General features: G+C 35.4%; 1 protein-coding gene and 1 long non-coding RNA gene across 7 annotated transcripts in view; one reads left to right on the top strand and one right to left on the bottom strand.

Annotated features, from left to right (window-relative positions):
• LOC108969568 overlaps positions 1-17,791 on the top strand; it is a 281,944-nt gene that overhangs the window by 49,285 nt on the left and 214,868 nt on the right. The window lies entirely within an intron of this gene.
• The window catches only part of LOC108969467 (mucin-2), a gene marked incomplete in the record, with an annotated part of 57,625 nt that overhangs the window by 11,114 nt on the left and 28,720 nt on the right, over positions 1-17,791 (bottom strand). For 2 of the 3 annotated variants that reach the window (XM_018934223.1, XM_018934214.1), the window contains 3 exon segments: positions 3,289-3,798; positions 3,872-5,417; positions 7,547-7,704. In XM_018934223.1, the coding sequence (XP_018789768.1) occupies positions 3,289-3,798; positions 3,872-5,417; positions 7,547-7,704 (2,214 nt within the window). 3 annotated transcript variants of the gene reach the window in all.

Here is a 17,791-nt window from a genome sequence, read left to right as displayed (position 1 = left end):
CCGTAGACTCATCATCATGCATTGTTGCAGCATGTGCTGGCGTTCGTGCGGCACATGACTGTTGCAAGTATATCGCTCGTAAATAGAGTGAAGTGCAGCACGTTTGCTCGCCTCGACCTTGATGTGGACCTTCAAACCGTTCTATTTGGCGTAGAAAATCAAGGCTGACGAAGGAGTCAGTGACCCTTTCGGCTTGAAGCGCTTAAAAATACCGTGATAATACACATTACTTACATATCGGTTGTAAGTGYATTGGTTTCATGTCGTTCGGTGTCGGTTTTTTGTGTTTATCAATTCCAAGTGCTCAGTGAACTCGCGCCGGCGCACTCATCGYACGGATTTCCTGTCGCTCTGTTTGACTCACTCAAATGTCAACTCGAATTATTCGCATTAAAAACGTTGTAAATTAATTTTACTGTCATTTGCGGTAAATTTGCGCTTACTTCACTTTCGTAAGCCGCTCTTCAGGCGAAATCAAAATGATTTCCTTACTGAATACAAAGCGTGACTAAGTGCTGGCAGTTTTGCTTGTTTAACCATATTTTGAAGGATTGAATTCGGATTAAGAAAAAACATTTTTTGTCGGACTTAAACCTTCGTTTGTGAACTGAAACCAGAAATTGCTGTATATTGCAACGAAGCCTTTACAAACACAAAATATTCCATACAAAAACCTAATTTTGATCGGTTAGTTTTTTATGTCATCTATATATTTGTTAATAAGTCGTACTGTTATCTTGGATAATCCGTGACGAATTTCGTTAAGATAGCTCGTCAAATAAAWTAGTTTCTTGAGTAGAAAAGAACGTGAGCGACTTCGAAACCAACTTTATGTACAGTTTGAATTGTCTTCACTTCTGTGCAATCTGTTGGGAAATATTTGCGTGTGAGAATACACAAATTGGTTATAAATATATTTTTTCGGGCACTATCTCGAGTAAATATCAGGTCTAGTATTCATTTGGTGAAAGTATAAACTTCTTCGGCATCATCCCCACTTTGAAGTGCAGCTTTGGTTAAAATTTCCGTCCGGATGTGTAACATATACCTTAAATATATCTGCATTTACTTCATTTTTAGCTTCATTTAATAAAAAAACAAAATTTAAATAGGGGAAGTTGGAAAAAAATTACAGCTATTCAAAAATGAGTGAAAATAATGAAGAAATTCGCTACATTTTTAATTATAAAAAAAAGGAGGAATGACACGCAAGTCACCAATGAAATTTGTGAAGTTTACGGAGCGATGCTGTATCAGTTCGTGTAGYACAACAATGCTTCGATCGCTTCTGTTCTGGAAATTTCGATATGAAATTTGCACCTCGCTGTGGTCGACATATCGTTGAAGAAATCGATAAAATTATGGAAAATATTGATCAGGACCATCACATAAGCAGCCATGACATCGCTTACGAACGTAACATTTATTATCAAACTGTTTTCAACCATTTAAAAAAGGTTGGCTATAAAAAGAAGCTCGATGTTTGCGTACCACATAAATGATCAAATTGAATGAACCGAATTAACATCTGCCCGTATTTGCTGAAACGAAATGAAATCGAAATATTTCTGAAGCGAATAGTAACAGGAGACGAAAAGTGGTTCAAATCCGACAATAATTTGGAAAATGATCATGGTCCAAGCGCGGTGAAGCTCAACAAATGGTCGCAAAGTCAGAATTGACGCTTCGAAAGGTTATGCTAAGTGTTTGATGGKATTGGAAAGGAATCGTCCACTATTAGCTGCTTCAGCCTGGGCCACCATATAGCGCTGACATTGCACCATCTAAGTACCGTTTGTTTCGGTCAATGCGGAACTCCCTTAATGGAGTAAAGTTGGCTTCAAGAGAAKCCTGCGGAAATTACTTGTCGCAATTTTCGAATTCGAAACCAGAAAAGTTTTACATTTATAGCACAGATAGCAAAAAGTGGTCGACCAAAATGTTACATATTTGGTTTATTTATTTCTTAGTTTAAATATAAAAAAATATATCTGAAGTTTGATATTTCTGAAAAGACTTTTTCGACTACCCAATATTTCGGTATTTGGCAATCCTAGTGTGGCAATCTGGCAACTCACAACTTTATCGTAAAGTTTGACATTTTTGTTCGTAGACTTCCTAAGGACGTTTGGACATTTACATGTGCTATTGGTGTTGTGTTTACAGTAACTTAAAATAATCACTTCGACCAAAAAATTGAATTTAATCGCGAAAACTTTCCCGCGATTATTTGTTTACAACTTTCGACGTGGATTAACTCAGCTACAATGCATTGATGAACTGAAATAAATTTTTGGCGATGAGGATTTAATGATGAACTCAAGTGTTGTACTGTTGACTGTAAAAAGCTATATCCCACCCGAAATTTGTCGGTCGCACAAAGAACGTGTCGATTGGTCGAAAAAAGTGTTAAAAAATACGATTGCGGTGCTTTAAAACACCTCTAAGAAATCCTAAGAGATGTTGAAAAGTAAATTTACGCGTGTGAGCCCGAAAGTAACAAAAAAAAAAAAAATTGGTTCCTGTGGTTTTGGATGAACTGAACATGTCGCAACAAAATGACTGGAATAAAGCAGCACAGTAAATTCTTGATAGTACAATCGTGCCAGTTTTCTTTCAAGAAATCAGAAAAACCAACCGCTTAAGACAGATCACTTTTCAAAACGTCAATCAAATCAATTGAAATTTCAAAACGCTCTCGCACATTGATTGAAATAAATGCATTTTTGAGCACTCCCAACAGCGATTTAATTATCCTCCGTAAAGTCCTGAATCGGCACTATAATACTTCTTTTTATTCCTGTGCATAAAATAAATAAGCTAAGAAGTCAAGCTTTTTGACACCTGAAGTGATGCTTTTCGAACGCATTTTTCGGAAATATCTCAGTCCGAGTGGCAAAATTTCTTCGACGATTGACTCAAACTCCAGCAACAGTGTAGAGATCTTGTTCTATTTTAGTGGAGATTCTTAAAAACARTAAAGCGATTTTCCACGATTAATATTTGGTATAGTTCTCAAATCCTGAAATATAAAAGGCAAAGCTCGTATCGTATATAAGCAACGCTTATCAGAACACTTTTTTTCCTGGAACAAATATTTCTATAATTCAATCAAACAGTTAACAATTTAACCACAAGTTAGTGAAATTTAAGTCATTATTTCTTTTTCGGAAAAGGGAGACCYTGTTATTTAGATATGACCTGTTATTCATGACAACTACGAAACATTTGTTTTTTAACAGTATAACATAACTACATATAAATAAATCTTCAACAAGAATCACTCACTTTGTCTATAATCCATGCCTTCCAGCGAATTCACCGGCGCCGTTGTCGAAGACGACAATGTCGCATTAAAATCTTCGGTGCTATAATCGKTGGTGCCAAAGATGCCACTGCCCGTGGTGGAGAARCCTTCTGTGCTTTGCTCGGCGCCCATTGTTGACGACGCTGTTTCTTCCACTAGTTCAATAGGCGACTCAGTTGTTGTTGTGGTGGTAGTAGTTGTTGAGGTGCTTGTTGTTGACGCGATTGTGGGCTTGGGTTTTGGCTTCGCCGTTGTTGTCGTCGTTGTGGTTGTTGTTGTGCTCGTACTACTCGGCGTAGTCGTCGTGCTTGGCGCCGGACTCTCCGTCGGCTTAGTTGGCTTCGGTTTGGGTGGTCGAGTGCTCATCACCGACGATGGACGTTCTGGTTTGGGCATAATTGAGGTTATGTTGCTCATAATTTCACTAATACTGGTTGAAACGGATATCATGGTGCTTGTGGTGATGGGTGGSGATGATGTGGTGAAAACTGCTATTAAAATTAATTATTTCAAATATACAGTAAGCAATTTAGTTAGCATTCTTTGTTCGTTTYATTGACTTACCTGTGGCATTTGTGGTGACTGGCGCATCAGCTGTTTTGTTGCTAATACCCGGCGTGAGTGCAGTTGGTGGCGGACCCCATTCGAAAGTTGCATTAATAGTCGTCGGCTCGTTGTCAACATTCGTCCAAGTTATTAAACCAGGCGTTGTTGTTGTTAGCTCAATCATCGGTGGCTCGTCTTTAGGCGATTCCGTAGTCAAGGTCGGTGATTTTGGTGTGGTGCTGCTGATAGGTGTTTTTGTGGTTGTAGTAGTTGTCGTTGTCGTAGTTGTAGTGGTTCTATGCGGTGTTGACGTCGTTGGCTTTGCCGTTGTTGTTTTCTGCGTTGTTGTTGTTTTTGCTGTAGTTGTTGTGGTGGGGCTGGGCGTTGTTGGTTTCGTGCGCGTTGTTGTACTGCTTGGMCGCTTCGTTGTAGCTCTTGTTGTGGTGGGCACAGCGGTTGTTGTTGTAGATGCTATTGATGCCGGTGTCGCTGTTGTAGGTCCAGCACTCGCACTTGGTTTGGGCACCTTCACAATCTCTGCTGTTGGCTGCGGTCGTGGTCTGGRCGCATGAGTCGTTTGTGCCACWGACTCAGCTGTTTGCGACACTTTGGTTTCTTGCACCGTGGTGGCGAACTCAGCGTTGTTTATAGTTGTAGTCGGTGTCGGAGTTGGACGATGATGCGTTGTTGCTCCGACACCACTTCCAGTTGTGGTGATATTCAGTAAAATGGGTTTCACCGCTTCGTTGGCATCGGCATCCACTGGCCGCCTGGTGGGTTTAGTGCTTGACGATGGACGTGGTTTTGTCTGTGGCGGTTTCCGACTAGTCGTCGGTCGTCGATTAATCAATGGTCTGGGTCGCGTGGTAAATCTAACAGGATCGGTTGGCTTGAGSGTGGTCGTTACAAACTGTGTGGGCACTTCGGTAATTGTCGGMCGTGGTCGATAACGATTCGTGGTGTGTACTGGCCGTTGTGTGGTGGGCACTTCATCTAACTTGATATTACTCTCCGCTGCCGATGGCGTCGTCGTCTCTACAATCTGAAAGGTGAAGAATTTCGGTGGCTGTGTAGTGACTTCCACTCGCGTTGTCAGTTGTGTGCTTGAGGTGGTGGTGAGCACAGGTCGCGTAACTGTAGTTTTGCGTCTTGGTGGCTTTATTGTTGTTGGCGCAACAGTTGGCTTCGTTGTGGTACGCACCACAAACTGTGACGTTTTCTGTGTTGTCTGCACTGGTGGACGTTTCGGTGCAGCAGTTGTGGTCAACTTAACTGGTTTTGGACTGTTCGTGGTTATGATGGGTGTTGTATCACCCTTGTCGCTGCTACTGCTGCCATTAGTGGCGTGAAGGTGACTGCTTTGTTGTAAATAGCTTTGTGTTACATTCCTCACCGTTTCGCTAATACTGTTGCTGCTACTTTGTACTGTGTGGTGCGGACCGGTAGTGGTGAGTTTGAACAATGTGCTGGAGGGCAGCGTGGTCGACTCGTGGGGAAAATGTGAAATCGTATTTTGGTCGATGCTATTGTCACTGATTTCGGGCGCGAAAAGTGCTGTGTCATCCTGAAGGAAATGTGAAGTATAAATAACGGCATAGTATCTTTAGTAAAAACTTTCTTTCCATAACTTTTTTTTTTTAATATTAGATAGCAGGAATAGTTCAAAATATTCATAAGGTAATTCTTGAAAAAATTTAAACTTAATATAATTACTTAAGAAGGAAACTTCGAAGATTCTATGAAATGTAAATATTAGAAGAGCTGAGTCGATGAAGCCTTGTACATTTGTCTATCTGTGTACAAATGAACTTCTGTGATTATAGCCACATTTTTTTTATTCTATGATATCAAAAAGGACCTAAATGTGATGAGGCTGATAAACTTTAACGGAGCTGGAAGTTTGGTTGTCTGTAGTACTAGATTCCGGTACAAGAAAATCAATCAATCCAACAAGAGCATCTCTGGGCGGAAATCGCGCAACGTTCTGTCTCATCATGTTGTAATAGACAGAAGGCATGACTCCAGTGTACTAGACGTGCGTAAATTGAGATGAAAAAATATCACCTCGGACCACTTAGTCCGTCTCCTAACTATTCGAAATTGAAAAGCTGCTCACACAAGTACCAGGCAAGCAGGTTTTTACTACGTTTTTGCCAATAACCAAGCTGGTACGATTAGGATTGCCGTGCCGCAGAGGAGAAAAAGCAGATTGCCTACCTCACAACGTTACGATCGACCACAACACATGATGGGTGGCATAAGAACTTAGAGCTGGAGTGGGATACGGGACGAATTTACTCACGAAAAATAAAAATGATATAGTACGTAAGTATGAACAGCTTGAGAAGCTGGTCAATTTGGTTAATGCTCAAAAATTCTACCAAAAGATGCGGCGGGTTTGAGAAGGTTTCAAGGCTGGAGCATATTCATTCTCCTACCTTCTAAATTGCAGTGAAAGTGCGAAAYTCGGAGATGCCCAAAGCCTCAATTGCTGATGATGGAATAATATTTCAATACATTACTAAAACAAAAAACCCAGACGGAATAACGACCAAGCTATTCCAATACGGCTGAGAAGAACTGACAAGGTTCATGCATCAATTTCTTTGCAGAACATGGWGGGAAGAAAGCATACCCRMCGATAGGAATTTAAGTGTGCCATCCCAATACATAAAAAGTGCAAAAGGAAACCGCCACAGTTTGTGGCAATTATCGTGGYCATTATTGCATATAAGATCCTCTTGATTAAACTGGGATGAAACTGATTAGATTTGTTCAGGATAGTTTAAGGCCTACTAAATCTTCCATCAGATATTTACCATGCACTAAATCTTGGAAAAGACCCTAGAAAAAATTATCGATCCATACCACCATTTTATCGATTTTAAAGCTAACTTGGACTGCGCTTCTAAATTTGATATCCCTGCAAAACTTATGTACACGAAGTAGTCGCTCGGTTTAAGAGATATAAGCCTGAATTTCGCACACGTTCTGCTCTTACCGATAAGCTGCTTGTCGGAACCCCCGATATCGGATCAAGATCCAGTTATCGTATGAAATACTATTTTATTCGGGAATGTTAAAAGTAGCTGCCCTTTAACCAAAGTTTTTTTTTCTTGTTTTTTTCATTGAAAATAAAAACTTATTACCCGTACTTAAAGTGTAATTAAGTACTTACGTATTTATTAAAGTTTGAAGTATTTTGTTAAGTTCTTAAGTATTTCACTAAATTAGTTTGTTAAAAGGTCAAACACTTAATTACACTTTAAGTACGGGTTTTTTGTTACAGAATTTCATTAAGTTCTAAAGTAATTYGTTAAGTTGTTAAGTATTTCATTAAGTTATTTTAATACATTGCTGATTTTATGTCAAATAATTTCAATACGTTGTAAGGTATTTTCTTAAATCTGACTTTAAATTTGCTTAATTTATTTGTCAAATAATTTTACTAAGTTCTAAAGTATTTTGTTAAGTTCTTAAGTATTTCATTATTTAATTTTGCTAAAAGCTTAAGTTTTAAGAAGGTAAGAATGAGGTAAAGAATTTTATTAAGTTCTAAAGTATTTTGTTAAGTTCTTAAGTATTTCCTTAAGTCTGACTTTAAATTTACTTTACTTTCCCTCTGCAAATAAAGGCATAAAAGTATGCCTTTATCGATACACATACATACTTAGCATATACCATCGCACTCACCTTCAGCTGACAACATGAACCAAAATAGAAACGATCAATGCACGTGCCTAAATGTGTGCCATTCTGTTTAATACAATCGATGGCGAACATACAAACACCCGAGCGGCCAGACTTTCGCACAATGCAGGGTAAATGTCGTATATTACGACCAGATTGAACTGTAAAAGAACAAAGTTAAATAGATAATAAAATATTTTTCATTTAAAAAATTTCATTGATAAAAAATTATTTAAAATTGAAATTAGTTTAAATACAAAATAATGAAATTTTAAATAGAAGAAATTAAAAAACAATCAAAAATAAAAATATTACGTGGTGAATCATTAAGTCTCAATAACACACATTTTTAACTGCAAATTAGTTTTTTAACGGTGAAACGTTTTGATTGCTGACTTAAATTKTTTGTTGTTTTTGTTGTTTCTCTTTTTGTCTAAATCCAAACATAACCCACTTTGTTCTAAACAAATAAAAAAGTCCATGCAAATTTACGCGTACATTAGCCCAACATTTGTTACTTTTGCTGTTGTGGTTGTTATATTTGTAATATTCTCATATTTACATTTTTCGTACTTTTTGTTGTTGCTTTCTGCTTTGCGACTACACAATTTCCGTTGCTTCGCGCCACAGCTGCGACGCCTTCAATTTCAACGCCAATTTGAGCAACGCTTGTAAACCGTTAGCTGTGTGTCTAAGCTTTTAACCGTTAGCRCAAGTGAAAATGAACGAAGTGATCAAAGAAAGAGCGCAAAAACAGCTAAACGATTCACCAAACAATCCACAGTTGGCAAGTTAAGTCGACAATGACGGCCATAAAAGCGTGGCGAAAGAAGCAACCAACGATCGAATGTCATATTCGGCTGTACAACAAATACATAGTAATGTGTGTGATTGTTGTTGTTGTTGCCRAAAATATAGTTTATTGATTGTTGTGTGGATAAATTTATTTGTGACCTTTATAAGTGTGTGTAAGTCGTACGCATGCCTGAGTTCTGCAGCAAATATATATGTATGCATGTGTGTGTGTATATATATGGCGCTTTTCTKTTAATAATTTGTCTTTCTATGCTTCAAGCACTATAATTATGACACTAAGGTGTAAATGTATTTTATTTCYTTCCAAGTATTTGTTGTAGCTGCTTCGAAAAGAACTCTTCTGTGTGTGTGTGTGTGTGAGCTGTAAGCGCCTTAAATGCCAACAAATACACTATTCAAACGCATATGTATACGAGTATATCATATTTATAGCACACATGTTTACATAATTTGTTATAGTCACGCAAAACATGAAAATATCGTGACACATTGCGGCATTGGTGAACAACAACACCAAAAAAAAAAAAAAGGAGAAGGAGTCAGCGCGTCATGCAACTTATTGGCGTTGACTTGCMATTATTGTTGCTCGCAATTAGCAATAAATTGAGTTGTTCTCCAGCGCGACTCGATGAGTAAGAACTTTTTTCGTATTTCTTTTCATTTAGTCGGCATTCGAACGGTAAACTTCTTAGTTTTCGGTAAGCGCTTGTGAGTTGGTTACACACATATGTAACTGTGTATGTGTGTGTGTAATAAATCTGTGTCATTTGAAGAAATATCGATAATAACAAAGCRCATTGTGTGCTTGTGATGTAATTTTCAGCAATTCTTTCTTATACCAACATATATGTACATATGYATGTGTGTTCGTATGTATCTGGGTATTTTTTCAGCAAAGAGAGAGACTTAAGCAACCAACTTGCTGTGATTGTTGATATGTGGAAGAAAGTACTGCTCGATATTRTGAAACTGTTTTTAAGTTATGAGAGCGCAATTCGAAAGCTATTATGTCGCATATAATCTGCTTTTCACACATATAATTTAAWAGTTGGAAAAGTAGACTATGTTGCGTAATAATCTTTTATTTTTACAATTTGTGGCAAGAAAAGTAGTTATTTGTAATTTAGTACTTTAAGATATTGATTTTTTTATTAGATGGCTAACTTAATTTGTATGAACTCAATAAGAAATATATCAGGGAATTGTTGAATAACTCAATAAAAATAGCAATTTTTAGGGCAACTTATGATTTCTGAAACAAAACCTAAAAATCTTAAACTTGGTTGCCACATAAAATAATTTAATAATATAAATCTATCTTTATAAAAGAAAAAATAACATAAATTAGGCTTAAGCTGAGTTTTTTTTAACAATCTTTAGAAAAAATACCTTGATTTACATTTTATCAATGTTTCTAATAAACTTTACTATTGATATAGAGGAAAAAACTTGAAAATCTTATAAGATGTTGCCACATAAAACTAATTTAAAAAATTTATAAAAACATCCTAACAGACAATAGCAACATAATCCCTGCTTAAACAAAAGATTTTAACAGTTCTCAGTAAAATTGTTGAATGAGATGCCACCTTAATTTTTTATAATAATAATTAAAATTTACTATTCATATGTATAGGTTCTCAAAGCAAAGCATTTTTACGACCTTAAGTAAATTTTTTTACGGAGTTGCCACTTTATTTTGATTTTTTTAATGATGATACTTATCAACATTTTATAATGATTCATAATTAATGACGGCGAAAGAAATTATAACTGAGTCAATACGTTTTAGTAATTTTTAGATCAACTTATGGTTTATGAAGGGGGAGCTGAAAATCTTATACGAGGTTGCCACATAAAACTAATCAAAAAAATTAATAATAGCATATTAACAGGTAAAAATAACTTAAAAGTTGCTTAAGCAAAGTATTTTAACAATCCTCTGTAAACAATTTTAAAGAGATGCCACCTTAATTTTCCTCTTATATATTTTTTTAAATAAAATTTAAATTTTACTATTTATATGGAGAATCTTAATGCAAAGCATTTTTTAACCTTTACTAATATTTTTGTAGAGATGCCACCTTATTTTAATTTTTTTTTAATGATGAAAAAGTTGAAAAGCAACATTTCTGTGAAGATAGCAACTTAAATATAAAAAAAARATTAAAATTGAAATTAAAAAAAATACGGTGTTGCCACCTTATTTTCATTTTTTTTTTAAGTTAAATTTTACTATTAGTTTAGGGCCCTTAAAAAGAAACACAAGTGTCTAGAGTATTAGACTTATAAGCTATATGTTGAGGCAAGGTTGCCATTTAATAGTTAAAGGAATTACCAAAGAGTTAAAAAATGTATATTAATTGGGTTTTTGCTTTTTTTTTTTTAGTAAAAGAATTAATTTTAGAAAGAGTTAAGTTTTTCATAAATTTTAGTTGTTCGAGTTGGCCACTCTTCTTCGTTTTTGGCTTCGTTTATTATAAAAAAGTTAGCGAAGTAGCAATGTGCTATAAAAACGTAATACAGCGAAGACTTTATAAAATTTTGCATTTTTAAGCGGAAGTGGTACATTTTTACCTAACCGTGGACTGAAATAAAATTACCTGGTTTTATATTTCTTCCCCTGCTTTTCTTTAGTTTACTGTTAATCTCGCACTTACGCTGCACTCAATTGTGTCGACTGATAATTTCAACAATTTTTGCTTTTCTGGAAATTCTTAGGTAAAGAATATTACAAAATTACAACTAAAGGTTAATTTATTGATTTAAGTCTGTTTCTGCAGCATATTGAGATGTGGGCAACAGTTGCATACAAATTTAAATACATATATCATCTGATGAAATTTGACCCGGACTGAGAATGTTGTTACACAGATTTGATTTCGAACATATTTTTGTGAGCTCTACTCCAAGTCGTTTCTGCCAAAAAGTTTAGATCGTTGGGTACATAATTCATACCCCGAACAATAACCGAAATGTTTTCAGTCGATCACAGGGAGATGCTAAATGAGGTGAAATGTAATACGCTTCATAGCTAAATAATTTACTAAAATGTGTTGAGTCGAGCCATAAGAAATCTATTTCGATGATTTCGAAGCTCTGTTTGTTTAGCTTTAACGTTGTTTCTTTATTAACAGAGCTGGAGACCTAGCTCCCAAATTTGATCAGTTTTTATATGATTCTTCGCCGAAAATTTCTAATTTTGCTACATAGAAGTAATGAAATCAAAGAACCCAGTACTTATGCCAAAAGAACAAATATTTACATCTATTGACATTACAGTGAATTAAGTCTTAAGTTCGCACACCTCATCAACTGCTAGGCACAAAAATAACTTTTAGGCGAAATTGTCTTTTATTGACCTATAAAGAACTGCTAAGTTTCATAAAATTTGAGCATTTCTAACAGTGATAACTACCACTACATAATAACATAATGACACTTTACTGTTATATGATGAATATTATAAAGAAACATACGTACATATGTTTACTGCGCATTCACTTAGAAAATATGCTAAAACTCCTATAATTTGACTCAACTGACCTATATAATTATAATTACCAACCAAATGCTTCACAATTTCTTTCTCCACATTTCATTTGCCTTAATTGCTCAAATCCATTCTAACATATCATTTTAACTCGTAACCAAACCAGAAGCCTCTCTGCATTTAGCATATTTGCAGTTGAAATATCTGCAGCCTTGCAACATTTTTGTTACCATATTTGCTTCGCTTAGGTAATTGCAATATGCACATTCTGAAAGGCTTTCTTTACACAATCGCCGCATTAATGTTGATCTGCCTCATGTAGCATGATATATGCAATTAAGCACATACAAATGCGCATATCATCCGCAAAATGCGGCTGTGGAATGATAATTGGGTCAGTAAGATTTCGCTGCTAATGCCAAAACCACAACGCAAACTTAATTGTTGGCAAATTAGATTTATTGCTGTCCAATGAGGAAGCGAACGTGGTAAGATGCTAAATTAAAATGATTGATAAACCAAGTGGAATTTGAGAATTCATGCGAAGAGAATGCGCTGACAATAAAAATTGCTTGCTAATGCTTTTTTGATTACTTCGCAGAAATTATGTCAAATGGTTAAGCAGACATGGAAATAAGTATTATGAAGAAATTATTTCGATTTATTAAGAATTTTTATTTGATATCCTAACTAAAATGAAACTTACAGATTTGGCACGGTCAGATTAGTCTCAAGATCCGAAAATATAATAATACTTTCAATATGTATTAATACCAAAAATATTATCATTACTATATTACCCAATCGCTTATCAACAGATGCTTTACTCATTTTTAGTCTTGCCTACAATTTCTTTTGCTTCTAATTCCTTAAAAGCTTTTTCTCGTTTCGTGATGAAAGATAGTCAGACAATACTGTTACGTACACTGTGTACCAAAGCAAGCAAAAGGCCATAACATGACATAACAGCGCTTGTTCTAATGCTCTTCACGAAATGTGGGTTAAGCCGTACGTGGTTTCGTGGTCACTGGCATTTCTGCCAGCTTAGCTGTGGATTACAAGCGGCTTAAGTGTCAAYGACTGCGCATCACGGCGGCTGTTGCTTGAGCTTTAGAGCAAATTTGAGAAAAATCAATATTTTACATTTACTATATCTTTAGATGTTACGGTACTTTTGCAGAATATAAAGCTCTTCATTCTTTTTTTTAATATTTTTGTATTTTTATACATTTTATTTCAATAGCAACTTAGTTCGAAGAATTTTACATAATAAAGTGTTGTCCTAACTTATTTGCATTCCCACTAATGCTATTGAGAATTTTTTTTCCAAATTATTTTAGTTTTTAATTAATAACGTATGCCTTTTGGAAATGTAGCTAGTTGTAGTAAAAGGCTGCCGCTTCTTCGAAATTATTTTTAAAACAAGATGACCAGCCCTTATCTTAGTCTTAAAACTTCGTATATTTAACTTCCATGGTATGTGGCATCTTATTTTTATGTTCTAAGACTGGTTGGTTTTTGCACCTACGCTCTTTTCTTGCGGATATATAGAATAGGTTATGCTCATTTCATGTAAAGAAAAATAGTGAATAATCGATATCGGTATACATTAATTATACACTAATTATTTTATTGACTATAACAAAATACTTAAAGCGCTCWTTCAAAGTGGTGGTGAGTTAAAGTGTGAACCTAGAAAAAACACAGACATTTCAAATTTAATGAGGAATATTTATTATCAAGAAGAAGAAAGAACACTTTTTGGCATTCATTTTTATTTTTGKTTTTTTTATTTATTTAAGATTATCTTATTCTCCTTGAGTAAAACCTTCAATGGCTCGTTTGAGCCTTTCGACTGGTTGATAGTGATATTCCACTTCTAGGCCTGAATTGAAGCGGAATCGTCCGCATAGAATTAAGTTCTTACATAACACCACAGGAAAAAGTCCAGCGATGTGATATTATTTGCTCACCGCARTGTTTTCTCAATAAACCTATTGATTGATGCGATGTCTGTGAACAAGTGCCGCTTTTTTGAAAGCAAATATCTGCGAGATCACGAGCTTCAGTTTTAGRAATCAAACAGTCGGTTATCAATGCTTGGTAGCGATCGCCATTGACGRTTACGTTCTCGCCGGCATCATTTTTCATGAAATATGGACCGATGATTCTACGGACCCACAAACCATATTAAAGCATTGAAAAAAAATTTGCGGATATCCAAATCTTTTCACCGAACAACAAGTTTCAACAATATTATTTATTTAATAATAGTTATTTATTAACTTCCGGCGGTTAACTAAAAAAAAAAACGCCAGGTGTAGTTTTAATAACAACTATATAGAAAATACAGTTATTTTCTTACTTGGGAGGTCAAAAACATTGAAACGTCGAAGTGATTATTGAACGAAGTATTCTGAGTGCTTAATCAAAACAAAAGCCCGCTAACTGATTTTCCCAACTTAAATCAAAATTGTTCTATTGAAATCGAATAAAAAATCAGACAGTTAAATTTTATTTTAAATTCAAAAAGAATCAGACACAAAATATTTCCCTTTCACTTGGTTGTCGTGGCTTAAAAGCCAATTACTCATTCCTGCCACAAAAGTGGCACATGCGGTGGCCACCACCATTCACCACCTTAAATTGAACTCGTTGCGGTGTTTAAATCAACACGCCCGATTTCTATGCACAAAAAAAGAAAACAAAAAATAAAATAGTGCTTTGATAGATATGTGGGTATATAGAGATATTCTCACATGCCGCAACTGTCGGCGCGCGAGTCAATTACTTGAATGCAATTATCTGATCACTTTCATGAAAGATTTTTCATCAACTTGATTTCCTTTTGATGTGTTTTTCCCCTCACTTCTCTGTTGCTTGATTRTGAATTTCCTTACTTTCTTTCTTTTCCCGCATTGCTTGTATGTGRACAGTCGTGATTTGTGTTGGCCGCCGTGGCTGGCAACGAGGTCGCGCGCCAAGCTTTTGTTGTAAAGAAAAGCTGTAAMAGAACGCGCGGSCTCACACATAGCGCGCCACTTGTGCGTTTGTTTGCTGCACGRCTGTTGTTTATGGACAAGCGCAAGTTGCCCGCATCGCCGTGCTGGTGCTGGTGGCTGTTGTTGCTGGTTGTTAGGTGCTTGTGATATTGCCCATTTTTATAGCAACATTCTCTCCATTTGTTGTTGTTGTAGATAATGCTTGCTGCCTGTTGCTGCTGACCTCAATTGCTTTTGATCGCCTAATAAGAAAGTATTTGCCATTTCCTTCTTGTGGTGGCTGGTGGGTTTCACCAACAACATGCTTGGACACCCCAACTTGTTTGGTCTGTATTTTCTTCTTTGCTTTTTTATTTATGTGATTCTTGAACTTTTCATCCAAGCACACACTTGTGTGTTAGTGTGTGTATATATKTGTGTATTTTATTAATTTTCRCTCGCTACTGTCTTTCTAATTTATCATCCAGCGCTTCATGCATATTCCGCTGCTGTGTGCGGTCTCTCATCAATTTCATTGCCTTCCGCTTTACGCATCTAAAGTCTGTATTTATTTATGCCACCGCCGTGCCGCCAAATTATACGAATCAAAATAAATAATTTATAATGARCATAAAACACACACCGGCAATCAACGGCCAGCGACCGGCGACCGGCAACCGGCTTGGAGGAAGTGTTAATTGCATGCAAATTAATCACTTTTTTATGCGCTGCTTGACCTATATTCGACGTAGATTCTATGCGCACGCATCTGCTGACTCGCTCTCGTAAAAATTGCTATTAATTTGCTCTGTCATTGCACGAATTCGTGTCTTCACTGGCCAGCTTGATTTGCCGCACGTGGGCKCTTATATGGGTGTGTATGTGTACACATTTATAAATGTATTCGTGTTTGTGCGTGTGTCTTACCAGCATTTCTGCATCCTTTTCATCACTTTCATTTAGACTAGCCAACACTTTTTCTACATTTCAAACAACTTACTATACTTGCTTTCTTGTTCGGGTTCGTCGCTTAAGTCTTTTGTGCGGTTGCTGATTGATGCCCGCAGAACAAAATGAAAGTTTAGCATACAAAATGTGGCGTATAATAAGAAATGTTTCCTGTCACAGTTTTTGACATAAATTTTTATTGTTTCGTACAACAACAACAAATAGTTATAAGACCTCTGMGGGCTGACTGCTAAAGCTCAACATCAAGCACATGACAAATGATGCTTATTTCGGTGCATTTTTTGTGTGGTAATGAGAAAAAAATCGACTGAGAGTTATATTAATTTAATAAAAATAAATAAAATGTGGGTCAGTAGACAATTTTGTTATTAAAAAAAAAAAAAAAAAATATTGCACTAAATGATTCAAAATTAAACAATTTTAATTGTTAAACAAATTAGAAGAAAAGAAAATAAAAATGTATAACACAAAATTTTTAACTGCGCCCACTATCGGCAGTCAGTTAGCTTGAAAACAAAAAAAAAATATTCAACTTAATGAATCAAAGACTGCTTAATTTATTTCAAAAGAAAAATTAGAAGATAAAATATAAAAAAAAATATATATATATAAAATAGAAATAAAATAGAAAATAAATAAAAATATATCTCACAAAATTTCTAACTACGCCCACTATTTACAACAATTTATTGTTCATTTCTCATACATATCACCGACACGTTCAAACAAAAAACTCACCAAGTTTGTACGTGAGAGAAAGTGTATCAAATTCTATGACTACAAATAAGTAAATTGTCTTGATTACAAAGAAATTTACTGCAGCCGAGCTGTTGGTGTGTAAAATRCTTCTGGAAAATGCGGGTGTAGCCGGATGCGTTTGTAGATATGAGTTTGTACGAACAGTTGTATGGGATTATAAATACGCACGTTTGTGTTTGGTGAGAGTAACAAACGATTCCTAGACTCTTCATAGATAATCAGCCAAAGTGAAAGCAAAATTTTCATAGGAAAATCGTAATGAAATTTCCATTTAGTTTGATAGCTGAATCCTTAAATTAATTTGCTAAATAATAAATGGCTAGAATGTTGAAAAATTTATTGATATTTGCAATATTAAATTGAGTCCGCAAAAATATTTTCTTTTCTCTGTATTGATTAGTGTAGAATTCCTAAGAAATGGCGTCAGGAAAAATCAGCCTAATTACCCAAACTATTGAAAGATATATCTGGTTAATAATAAATMACTGTCAATTATGCGCGCATATTTGACTTTCAGTTTTATTAAGAATTATGTTCTTAATTTTARAAGTTTATAAACTCAGTATGCTTTGTCGCGATAATCAATATTTTGGGGCAATTGTCATCGTACATTTCCCAATGTATTTTGAATATACTTAATGTTGTAAAACAATCTACAATATTGGCATACTCGCTTATTATATATAAACTAAAATCCTTTTGTAATAGCTTAGCTACTTTGGAAAGCAAGAAAAACAAYACATTTTGGTAAGTGATAGTAAAAGTGGAGAGAATCACCGTACGATTATCTTACATTTATTAGCTAATCTTCATTTTGGTAGAGCTCAGTCCCAATGAATTACTTAATAACGTAGAACAATATGGATAAATAGTGATTTATATCGGTACTTTTGATCTTGTCATATGTAAAAACAAGCAAACTTACTAGTATTTTAATTTGGACCTTCTCTTAGTCAAAGAATTGACGTAGTGAAATCACGTTGCGCCTGTGCAAAGAGGGGTTTTGTTATGAGTTTGAAGGAATTATTGCGGTAGTTAATCTGAGTCACTTTTTGGTCGTTAGGATAGAAATTCTGTGTCATCAGTACACCGCCAAGCATTAATAATACAGCAATATTGACTCAACAGTAGCTCTGGAAGCCCGGACTTCTTATAGTCCGGACTKGGCAAAATAGTTTCAATATGCATAAATTTATCAAACAAATTCGTGCATATTTCATTCAAGTCGGA

Source organism: Bactrocera latifrons, unplaced genomic scaffold (assembly GCF_001853355.1).
Source record: "Bactrocera latifrons isolate USDA-ARS-PBARC rearing strain unplaced genomic scaffold, ASM185335v1 scaffold_105, whole genome shotgun sequence".
Taxonomy (NCBI): Eukaryota; Metazoa; Arthropoda; class Insecta; order Diptera; family Tephritidae; genus Bactrocera; species Bactrocera latifrons.
This window is presented reverse-complemented; position numbering and strand designations above follow the sequence as displayed.